Source organism: Eleutherodactylus coqui, chromosome 5, assembly GCF_035609145.1.
Source record: "Eleutherodactylus coqui strain aEleCoq1 chromosome 5, aEleCoq1.hap1, whole genome shotgun sequence".
NCBI lineage: Eukaryota > Metazoa > Chordata > Amphibia > Anura > Eleutherodactylidae > Eleutherodactylus > Eleutherodactylus coqui.
In genome coordinates, this window is record NC_089841.1 from 35,537,163 (window position 1) to 35,549,945 (window position 12,783).

At 48.1% G+C, this 12,783-nt stretch overlaps 1 protein-coding gene across 1 annotated transcript in view; it reads right to left on the reverse strand.

Annotated features, from left to right (window-relative positions):
• Positions 1-3,782, reverse strand: part of LOC136629216 (oocyte zinc finger protein XlCOF29-like) — a 52,300-nt gene extending 48,518 nt beyond the window's left edge. The window contains exon 1 of the mRNA XM_066605396.1: positions 3,725-3,782. Within this exon, the coding sequence (XP_066461493.1) occupies positions 3,725-3,731 (7 nt within the window). The 5' untranslated portion in view covers positions 3,732-3,782. The remainder of the gene's footprint in view (positions 1-3,724) is intronic.
• Positions 3,783-12,783: the final 9,001 nt, after the last annotated feature.

The following is a 12,783-nucleotide window of genomic DNA, read 5'->3' on the forward strand; positions in this document are numbered from 1 at the left end:
TACACTAATATACTGATCACACTACACCTACACTACACTAATATACTGATCACACTATACCTACACTACACGAATATACTGATCACACTACACCTACACTACACGAATATACTGATCAGATTACACCTACACTACACTAATATACTGATCACACTGCACCTACACTCCACTAATATACTGATCCCACTACACCTACACTCCACTAATATACTGATCCCACTACACCTACACTACACTAATATACTGATCCTACGACACCTACACTACACTAATATACTGATCCCACTACACCTACACTACACTAATATACTGATCCCACTACACCTACACTACACTAATATACTGATCCCACTACACCTACACTACACTAATATACTGATCACACTACACCTTCACTACACAAATATACTGATCACACTACACCTTCACTACACAAATATACTGATCCTACTACACCTACACTACACTAATATACTGATCACACTACACCTACACTACACTAATATACTGATCACACTACACCTACACCACACTAATATACTGATCACATTACACCTACACTACACTAATATACTGATCACACTACACCTACACTACACTAATATACTGATCACATTACATCTACACTACACTAATATACTGATCCCACTACACCTACACTACACTAATATACTGATCACACTACACCTACACTACACTAATATACTGATCACACTACACCTACACTACACTAATATACTGATCACACTACACCTACACTACACTAATATACTGATCCTACGACACCTACACTACACTAATATACTGATCACACTACACCTACACTACACTAATATACTGATCACACTACACCTACACTACACTAATATACTGATCACACTACACCTACGCTACACTAATATACTGATCCCACTACACCTACACTACGCTAATATACTGATCCTACGACACCTACACTACACTAATATACTGATCACACTACACCTACACTGCACTAATATACTGATCACACTACACCTACACTACATTAATATACTGATCACACTACACCTACGCTACACTAATATACTGATCCCACTACACCTACACTACACTAATATACTGATCCTACGACACCTACACTACACTAATATACTGATCACACTACACCTACACTACACTTATATACTGATCCCACTACACCTACACTACACTAATATACTGATCCCACTACACCTACACTACAGTAATATACTGATCACACTACACCTACACTACACTAATATACTGATCCCACTACACCTACACTACACTAATATGCTGATCACACTATACCTACACTACACTAATATACTGATCACACTATACCTACACTACACTAATATACTGATCACACTACACCTATACCACACTAATATACTGATCACATTACACCTACACTACACTAATATACTGATCCTACGACACCTACACTACACTAATATACTGATCCCACTACACCTACACTACACTAATATACTGATCACACTACACCTACACTACACTAATATACTAATCCCACTACATCTACACTACACTAATATACTGATCACACTACACCTACACTACACTAATATACTGATCACAGTACACCTACACTACACTAATATACTGATCCCACTACACCTACACTACACTAATATACTGATCCCACCACACCTACACTACACTAATATACTGATCCCACTACACCTACACTACACTAATATACTGATCCCACTACACCTACACTACACTAATATACTGATCACATTACACCTACACTACACTAATATACTGATCCTACGACACCTACACTACACTAATATACTGATCCCACTACACCTACACTACACTAATATACTGATCACACTACACCTACACTACACTAATATACTAATCCCACTACATCTACACTACACTAATATACTGATCACACTACACCTACACTACACTAATATACTGATCCCACTACACCTACACTAAACTAATATACTGATCCCACAACAACTACACTAATATACTGATCACACTACACCTTCACTACACTAATATACTGATCCCACTACACCTACACTAATATACTGATCACATTACACCTACACTACACTAATATACTGATCATACTACACCTACACTACACTAATATACTGATCCCACTACACCTACACTACACTAATATACTGATCCCACTACACCTACACTAATATACTGATCCCACTACACCTACACTAATATACTGATCCCACTACACCTACACTACACTAATATACTGATCACACTACACCACACTAATATACTGATCACATTACACCTATGCTACACTAATATACTGATCCCACTACACCTACACTACACTAATATACTGATCCCACTACACCTACATTACACTAATATACTGATCACACTACACCTACACTACACTAATATACTGATCCCACTACACTACACTAATATACTGATCCCACTACACCTACACAACACTAATATACTGATCCCACTACACCTACATTACACTAATATACTGATCACACTACACTACACTAATACACTGATCACACTACATATATACTACACTAATATAGGCTCTGTCCTAGATCCCTATCTCTGTGAGTTCCGCACTCCCAGAGCTAGTCAGCCTTTCAGAAGAGAAGTGCTGGGAGAAATCTGAACTTACAAATGACAAAGATAATGATTGGAGTTTGGTGGCTGAATATAGATGGAGCCACATGAGATGCTCACCAGCCGGCCTACCGGGTCCCGGACCCTGGGTTTGGTGTCTCCTGCAGTGGGGTCCGTCACTGTATAATAGGATTGTCCCTCTCTCTAAGCCCCCGAAAACTGAAGTCCATATTAGTTGCCGGTTAGTATCTTCAGGCCAAAGTGTGATTGTTCCCAGCAAGTGAAACCAAGTAATCTTGTAGATATGATACCTTTACATTGACTAACAAAAATACATGATGTTACAGCAAGCTTTCAAGCCTCTCAGGATTCTTCCTCAGGCATGATGATATAGATCCGGAGAGGCATGTATATGTGTATATATATACATATATATATATATATATATATATATATACACACATACACATACACGCACACGCACACACACACACACACATATATATCTATATAACAAGGCACAGACATGGTGTGATTAAATTGCACCTAAAACAATACCAGAACAGGATGGGTAGAGAAATAAATAAATACTTAAATAGTCTACTGATTAAGGCCGCCTGCACACGGGGGGATTTGAATTGCAAAAACCGGAAAGGTCAGACGCCCCTGGGTTCCGCAGCACGTTATGGCAATGCGCAATTTCATGTCCACAAGCGGAAATCGATTTTGTGCGGTCTCCCCACGGACGGCTTCCTTGAAGACAATGAAAGCCATCAATCCTGCAATCATCATTGCAGCAATGGTTGTGAGATCAGCGCCATCACCTAGCAACGGCGTGGCGTATTCTATACTGTGCATGAGCGCCGGCCGGCACATCCGCAGAACCGAATAGAAGACGCTGGACAAGTAAGCAGGCGTCACTGAAGGAGCACAGGGAGCAGAGCCGCGCATGCGACCTACATGGGGCAGAGCTACACTATAAGGACACGGCAGAAAGGGGGCGCTATCACCGGCTGCACAAGATCCCTGAGGAGGAAGATGGTCAAAAGGGGTTAATCCTCCCCCAGCGGTCCTGAAGGGGTTAATCCTCTTCTTCCCCACTGACCTGACATGAGGGGACACACAGACCTCCAGCTGTAGAGCCGGACAGCAGCTTCCAGGACCTGTGATGATGTCACTGTCATGTGATCACCTGTGTGGGAGGAGTCAGGGGTCACATGACCAGGGGGTATTCTGCTGTGCTGGCTGTGATCCCTGCTGAGTAAGCTGAAGGGATGTGTGGGGTCAGGATGGATATAGCAGAGCCGTGTGCGTGTGATGTGCATGCAGCAATGCTGCACTACTTGGACACGGCAGAAAGGGGGCGCTATCACCGGCTGCACAAGATCCCTGAGGAGGAAGATGGTCAATAATCCCTGAATGACTGCAAACCCCCTGCAGCGAGATCTGGTGGCCGCAGCACTGAAGGGCCCATCTGTTCTGTTAGATGCGGACTGAACACTGAAGGTCTTCTACCCTGAACCCCAAGATGTCACCCGAAGCACAAGACAAGTCACCCCAATATGGCCAAAACCAGATAGATAAGCCACAGGAGAGAACGTCATGTCTGCTGTGAGGAGGCTGAAGCTCGGGGGCATCGGACCCTCCAACAGGACAGCTATCCCCAGCAGACCTCAGAGCCCCCCAAGGCTCGGTGCCAGAAGACATCCTGGAGGTTCTGGAGATCTTCTTATAACTCTGGAAGAGATGAGACTAACCGGAGCAGAAGTAGAGCTGCCAGCAGGAGACGGGGAGAACCCCGAGGGGGCTTGTGTTACCCAAACCAGACTGATGCTCCCCTTAATTCAGGATTAAATAAAAGCCAAAGATCCATCTGGTGCCGACCGACATATAAGGCCTCTTTACACATAACAATTATCGCTTAAAATTAGTTCAGTCGAATTCAGAGAATTTGAGCAATAATTGTTCAGTGTGAATGCGGGGTAAAAAAAAATTGCTACCTTGTTCACGTTTTTTTAAGTTTATTTTTCTGTCAACTTTAAAAAAATCTCATTAGTAGAGATGAGCGAGTATCAAAGGTGCTCGTTACTCAAGTCGAGCTTTTCGTAATGCTTGAGAGCTCATTTCGAGTAACGAACCCCATTGAAGTAAATGGGAGACTCTAGCATTTCTCAAGGTAACCCATGCTCTGCATAGGGGAGGTTGTGTGAATCACCTGAAAACATCAAAAAGTCACGGAAACACCACAGAAACGGATAGGGGATGGCAGGGGCAGCATCTAAGGCTCCCGGGTCGCACTAATAAGCCAAATTGGGGGCAAGAGCCTGGCGTCACCCCCCTAACAATTTACTTGGGGCCGACCATAAGCAGCAAGGCACACGCGCTGGCACATCTTAGCTAAGCACCACACTAGGTGCAATGAAGGCCAATCACCGCCTGCGGATGACACCGCTGCCTCTTCTCCTGGGTTACATACTGGCATTGCTGTCCAAGTCTCCGCACGAGCCTGCGTCCACAGTGCACACAAAATTTTCCCTGCGCAGCGTTCAGCTGCCCTCATACCACATGCTGGCTTTATAGCCACACCACCCTCATGTCTATTTATAAGTGCGTCTTGGATGGGGAGGAACCAGAGACACCCACTGCAGAGGGTTGGCAGGGCCTGGCAGCGACCCTCTTCGAAAGTGTGGGTGATAGCCCACAATGCTAATGAGAAATGATGATAGATTGACGTACGATCATCATTCCAATCCTGTGCCACATCCGTCACAAAATTGTCAGGAGCCACAAACATTGGCATAAAGGGGACTCAGATGCCAGCACTTCTACACATCTCCACAATGCAGCAGCGCATACTAACACCAAAGATTGGTTTGAAGCAGGAGTTGTCGCAAAAGTAGCTACCACAGGAATACAGTGATCCTGTGAACGTCTCATTAAATCAGTTACGGTTGCTTTCATCGCTCCAAAGACTGGATGTACCATGAAGAAGTTCCACAGGCCAAACCTGGCACAATTGCATTCCCTTCCCCCCCAGGACCTCGGCCTCTGCCCACACCCTCAACAATCGTGGGCATAAAGTGGACTCGGATGCTAGTACTGCTGTGAACGTCTCATTAATTCAGTTACGCTTCTTCGGATTGGTCCAAATCAGTGTCTCAGATAACTGTGGTAACACGACAGCAAATACATGTCAACCAGCGCTGATCCCCAGACCCCAAGCAGGAGAGGGAGGTGGCATAATAAGCCCAAGAAACCATGACCGAGGCAGGACCCTCCATCCTATGTGTGGGAAGTACATGAGCGGGCCCAGGGTCAGGCTCGGTCCCAGCCCCTACCTTGTATGACCCAGCTGCACACCACGATGGGAAAGCCGACTGCACCCTACCCAAGTCATTCAGTGTATTTGTACCAGACAGCTGAACACCGCTATGGAAAACCTTTGTGCACCCACAGCATAGGCGAGCCCATGAAACCCAAGGCCAGTATTAAACATGAAGAAATGAGAGTGCCCAAACATGGCAGAGCTTCACCCCGCCCAGGACCCCGCCCAGGACCTCGGCCTCTGCCCACACTTCTGCCCAATTCATTCTGTTTATGTGCCAGACAGCTGAATACCGCAATGGAAAAGCTGAACCCCTGAAACATTTATGTAGCAAGAGTACAGGCGAACTCCTCAAACATTTCTGTAGCAAGTGTATCGGCGAACCCCTGAAAAATTTCTTTACCTACAGTATAGGCGAACCCCTCAAACCTTTATGTAGCAAGGGTATAGGTGAACCCCTGAAACATTTCTGTACCAAGAGTATAGGCAAACCCCTGAAACATTGGTGTACCAAGAGTATAGGCGAACCCCTGAAACATTTGTGTACCAAGAGTATAGGCGAACCCCTGAAGCATTTCTGTAGCAAGCGTATAGGCGAACCCCTCAAACATTTCTGTAGCAAGCGTATAGGCTAAACCCTGAAACCTTTCTGTAGCAATAGTATTGGTGAACCTCTCAAACCTTTATGTAGCAAGTGTACAAGCGAACCCCTGAAACATTTGTGCACCAAGAGTATAGGCAAACGCCTCAAACATTTCTGTAGCAAGTGTATCGGCGAACCCCTTAAACATTTCTATACCCACAGTATAGGCGAACCTCTCAAACCTTTATGTAGCAAGTGTACAGGCGAACCCCTGAAACATTTGTGCACCAAGAGTATGAGCGAACCCCTGAAACATTGGTGTACCAAGAGTATAGGCGAAACCCTGAAACATTTGTGTACCAAGAGTATAGGCGAACCCCTAAAACATTGGTGTACCAAGATTATAGGCGAACCCCTAAAAAATGTGTGTACCAAGAGTATAGGTGAACCCTTGAAACATTGGTGTACCAAGAGTATAGGCGAACCCCTGAAACATTTCTGTAGCAAGAGTATAGGCGAAACCCTGAAACATTTCTGTACCAAGAGTATAGGCGAATACCTGAAAAATTTCTGTAGCAAGAATATAGGCGAGCCGCTGAAATATTTCTGTAGGAAGCGTATGGGCAAACCCCCCAAACATTTCTGTAGCAAGAGTATAGGCGAAACCCTGAAACCTTTCTCTAGCAATAGTATAGGCGAACCCCTGAAACATTTCTGTAGCAAGAGTATAGGCGAAACCCTGAAACCTTGCTGTAGCAAGTGTAAAGGCGAACCCCTGAAACATTTCTGTAGCAAGAGTATAGGCGAACTCCTCAAACATTTCTGTAGCAAGTGTATCGGCGAACCACTGAAGGATTTCTGTACCCACAGTATAGGCGAACCACTCAAACCTTTATGTAGCAAGCTTATAGGCGAACCCCTGAAACATTTGTGTACCAAAAGTATAGGCGAACCCCTGAAACATTGGTGTACCAAGAGTATAGGCGAACCCCTGAAAAAAATTGTGTACCAAGAATATAGGCGAACCCCTGAAACATTGGTGTACCAAGAGTATGGGCGAATACCTGAAAAAATTTGTGTACCAAGAGTATAGGCGAACTCCTGAAACATTGGTGTACCAAGAGTATAGGCGAACACCAGAAAAAATTTGTTTACCAAGAGTATAGGGGAAGCCTGGAAAAATTAGTTTGCGAAGAGTATAGGCGAAGGCCTGAAAAATTGGTGTACCAAAAATATAAGTGTACCGCTAAAAAATTGGTTTACCCGGAGGGCAGGTGAAACCCATAAACATTTTTTAAAGATAGAGCTCATTGTTGCTTAATTCGCAACAGAGCCTGGAGGCAGCCCTCCCAAAAAAATTGGTTTTGACAGAGCCTTTTGGCCCGCAGAAAAATTGGCAGTTCAGCATGATTACATGCTGTTTTAAGAGGAGGAGGAGGAGTAAGTTCCGAGAGGGATAGACCAAGCTACTTCTACCCTCTTTTGGGGTGATAGAGGATGCATATTTGTCCTGTTGCAGCTAAAAAATCTTATGATCCGCTGCTTTCCACTGGTGGAGAAGAGAAGTCTGGGGAAATCCTGCATTTGTTCATCTTAATGAGTGTAAGCATGTCGGTGCTGTCAGTTGACAGGCAGGTACGCTTATCCGTGATGATCCCCCCAGCAACACTAAACACCCACTCTGATAACACGCTAGCGGCAGGGCAGGCCAGAACCTCCAGTGTGTACAGCGAAAGTTTGTGCCACGTGTCCAGCTTTCACACCCAATAGTTGTATGGAGCAGAGGGATCGCGGACGACGGTGGTACGATTAGCTATGTACTCCATCACCCTCCCTCTTTTTACAGTGCTCCCTCCGACTCAGCCTTGACTGGGGAGTGGTGACACAGTCTTGCTGGGGAGCCATAAAGCTGGCAAAGGCCTTGGAGAGTGTTCCCCTGCCTGCGCTGGACATGCTGCCTGATCCCTACAGCTCCCCTGCTAGTTGGCCCTCTGAACTACGTCTTCTACTGCTAGCGATGGCAGATGGGAACATTAGCATCATTTTTTCCCCCAGGGCCCTGTGGTATTACCTCACTCTCGTACTCCTTTCCTCTTCGGGAATGAGAGTAGAAAGGTTCTCCTTATACAGTGGGTTGAGAAGGGTGTACACCCAGTAATCCGTGTTGGCCATAATGCATCTAACGTGAGGGTCACGGGAAAGGCAGCCTAACATGAAGTCAGCCATGTATGCCAGAATCACAGTACGCAACACATCGCTGTCCTTACTAGAAGGATGAATTTCATGATCCTCCTCCTCTTCAGCCCATACACGCTGAACAGATGAGAGGGAAGCATCATGGGTACCCTCTGCAGTGTTGCCAGCAGTCTCTTCCCCCTCCTCCTCCTCCAAAATGCACTGAGATACAGACGTGAGGGTGATCTGGCTATAAAGCGACATACTGTCATCCCCCATCTCCTGTTCTAACCACAAAGTGTCAGCCTTAAAGCTTAGCAGCGAACTTCTCAGCAGGCAAAGCAGCGGGATGGCAACGCTAATAAAGAGCGCATCGCCACTCACCATTTGTGTAGACTTCTCAAAGTTTCCGAGGACCTGGCAGATGTCGGCCATCCATGCCCACTCCTCTGTGAAGAACTGCGGAGGCTGACTACCACTCTGCCGGCCGTGCTGCAGCTGGTATACTACAATTGCTCTACGCTGCTCATAAACTCTGGCCAACATATGCAGCGTAGAATTCCAGCGCGTGGGCACGACGCACAGCAGTTGGTGCTCTGGCAGCTGAAAGTGATGTTGCAATGTCCTGGCTGCATCCGTGGTGGACTTGCGGAAATGTGCGCTCACGTGGCGCACCTTGCCGAGCAGGTCAGACAAGTGGGGTAGTTTTTCAGAAACCGCTGAACCACCAGATTGAACATGTGGGCCAGGTATTGCACGTGTGTGAGGCTGCCAAGCTGCAGAGCCGCCACCAGGTTATGGCCATTGTCACACACGACCATGCCCGGTTGGAGAAAGCCAGAGATCGGTCTGCTCCGTCAGACCCTGTAACAGCTCGGGGGTGGTGTGCCTCTTGTCACCTAAGCTGATTAGTTTCAGCACGGCTTGCTGACACTTCCCCACTGCAGTGCTGCCGCACCGCGCGCTACCGACTGCTGGTGACATGCTCACACTTCTTAATTGAGAGGTGGAGGTGGCAGAGGAGGAAGAGTGATAATACGACGGAGAAACCATAGCCGAGGTAGGACCCGCTATTCTTGGTGTGGGTAGCACGTGAGCGGTCCCAGGCTCTGACTCGGTCCCAGCCTCCACCAAGTTCACCCAATGTGCATTCAGGGAGATGTAGTGTCCCTGCCCGCCAGCACTTTTCCACGTGTCCATCGTTAAATAGACCTTCCCAGTAACAGCGTTGGTGGGGGCACGGTTTATGTTGCGGGAGACGTGCTGGTGTAGGGCAGGGATGGCGCACCAGGAAAAATTTTAGTGGCTGGAGACAGCCACCGCCATCATGTTTTTGAAAGCCTCAGTTTCGACTAGCCTGTATGGCAGCATCTCCAGGCTTCGTAATTTTGCAATGTGCACGTTTAAAGATTGTGCATGCGTGTGGGTGGTGGTGTATTCCCGCTTTCACTCCAACACTTGTGTTAGCGACAGGTGAACGTTGTGCTGGGAGACATTGCTGGAGGCAGTGGAGGACCATGGAGGTGAGGGTGTGGGTGCAGGCCAGGAGACGCTCGTGCTTGCATCCTGAGAGGGGGATTGGATCTGTGTGCCAGGTTGTGGCACAAGGGAAGAGGCATTAGTGTTACCCAGAGGCTATGAATGGCCTTCGTTCCACCTTGTGGGGTGCTTGGCCATCATACGCCTACGCATGTTGGTGGTGGTGAGGCTGGTAGTGGTGGCTCCCGACTGATCTTAATGCAGCACAGGTTGCACACCACTGTTCATCGGATGGCCGCGCTCTCACTAAAAAACATTCACACCTTTGAACACCTAGCCCTCTGCACGGAGGCTTGCTGCGAGTAGGTGCTGTGGGAAACAGTTGGGGAATTATTTGCTCTGGCCCTGTCTCTCCCCCTGGCCACTCCACTGCCTCTTCCAGTGGCCCTGTCCTGCTGCTGCACTTGCCTCCCCCTCTGAAGCTTAGCAAGCCAGGTGGGGTCAGTCACCTCATCGTCCAGCAGCTCTTCCTCTGAATCCTCTGTCTGCTCCTCCCTTGGACTTACTGCCCTTACAACAACCTCACTGACAGACAACTGTGTTTCATCCTCCTCTTCCACAAAAAGCTCTTGAGACAGTAGCCGGAAGTGCCCAGCCTCATCACCCGGACTCAAAAAGAAACAAAAATTAGGGAGAGCGCCATCGCCAAAAAGGATAAGAAATATGATAAATAACTAAAAAGGATTCTACTTACTGGGTGTCAGGCGGGGCAACAAAAATAGATTTGTGGGGGCGTGGCCTGGACCATGAGGAGCTAAGTCGCACATAGCAGGAGCTCCGTCCTTCCCACGCCAAAACAACTAAAAAAAGGCATCCAGACCTTTCAAAAATAGCCCAAAAGCAGGAATGGGCAAGAAGAAGAGAGGGGAGAGCACACCAGGAGGCAGAGAAGAAGACGCGGGACCGCTGGATCGCTTCATCATGACCGCCGGTGAGCGCCGCAAGCAACAGGAGGACAAAGGCGGGAAGCGACCTCCAGCGACATAGACGGAGGAGAGAAGCGGGAGAAGACGCCTGCCGGCAGAGAACGAAGACCCCGGTCGGAGCGACAACCCCCCGATCCAGGCGCCAAGGGGAACACCACACACAAGCCCGCCACCATCTGCAGCCCAGCCGAACGGAATGGCGCCGGAGGAAAGCACGCGAACGCGCAAACACCCCGAACCGCCGGACAACATCCACAGCGTGCCGACAGAGAGCCCCAGCTGCCCCCCGACACCAGACAGCAGGTACTCACCATCTCCGGTCGCTGCAGAACACCCGATGCCGGAGCCGCAAAGCAGAGAGGCCCCGCCGGAAGTACGCGCACGGCCGCCATCTTCCCCAACCCCGAGACCGGAAGTGGAGAGAGACCGGGACGCGGCGGCCGGGAAGATGGCGGAGAGCAGCGCAGACACCCGGGGAACCACAGAGGACCGCACAGGTACAGGGGCGGGGAGCCGTATTAACCCCTTAACCCCCACTGAGGAAAAGCAGACACCCACAGGGGGCAGGGGCGCCACGGGACATAAGAAGGGGCATGCAGAGGCCCTTGAGCAGGCACACAAGCCTCTGGATCTCCCCCAGGAGAGTGAAGAAAAGGGGGCAGATCCCCCAGGATCACCACCAAGGCCCCAAGGAAATAAGGGGAAAGAACTCCCCACAGACCCCAGAGACCCCGAATGGTGGGCTCCCCCACCAAAAGATCATGAGGGGGGAGCGCACTTGAGACAAGGGGCAAGGAGAAAAGAGCTGCCACACACACCTACGCCCCAGATAAGGGGCAACAACAAGTACACTGAGCGATATACCCCCACAACTACAACCTCAGCCCAGCAAGACACGCCAAGGCCAGGAAAACGCAGCATGAGCACAAAACCACACCAACCCCAGGGCGACGCCAGCAACCAGATACAATCATCCGAATCAGACTCGGACGATTGGAATTGGAAGGAACACCTCCGATCCATTCCTACTAAAAGGGACCTAGACAACCTCTTTGCTCAGTTTGCCTCATCCCAAAAATCCGCGCTACAGTCCCTACAAAAAGAAATCCACCAGATGGGACAACGTCTCATGGAAACAGAAGAGACACAAGAACAAGTGTTCCACCGAATAGACAAACATCATGACATCTTATGTGAACACACGAGCCAAATCGCCGAGTTAGCAACCCAATTAGATGACATAGAAAATCGCCATAGGCGAAACAACTTGAGAATACGGGGACTAAGTGAGGAAGTCGAGAACAAACATCTGGAGACCTGGGCGCAGAAATGCTTCGGCGATCTCCTGAACAGAACCACGAATAACCTAATCGAAATAGACAGGATCCACAGGGCGCTGGGCCCTAGATCAATAGACCCTGAAAGACCACGGGACGTGGTGTGTAGGATCCACTTCTACAAAGAAAAAGAAGAGATCCTACGTCTGATCAGATCCAAAGGTCCGATAAAATTCGGCGACAGGAACCTACTTATACTACCAGATTTATCCAAAAGAACGCTTCAGCAACGTCGAGCATTGAGACCCCTACTGACAATCCTCAAAGAAAAAGAAATTC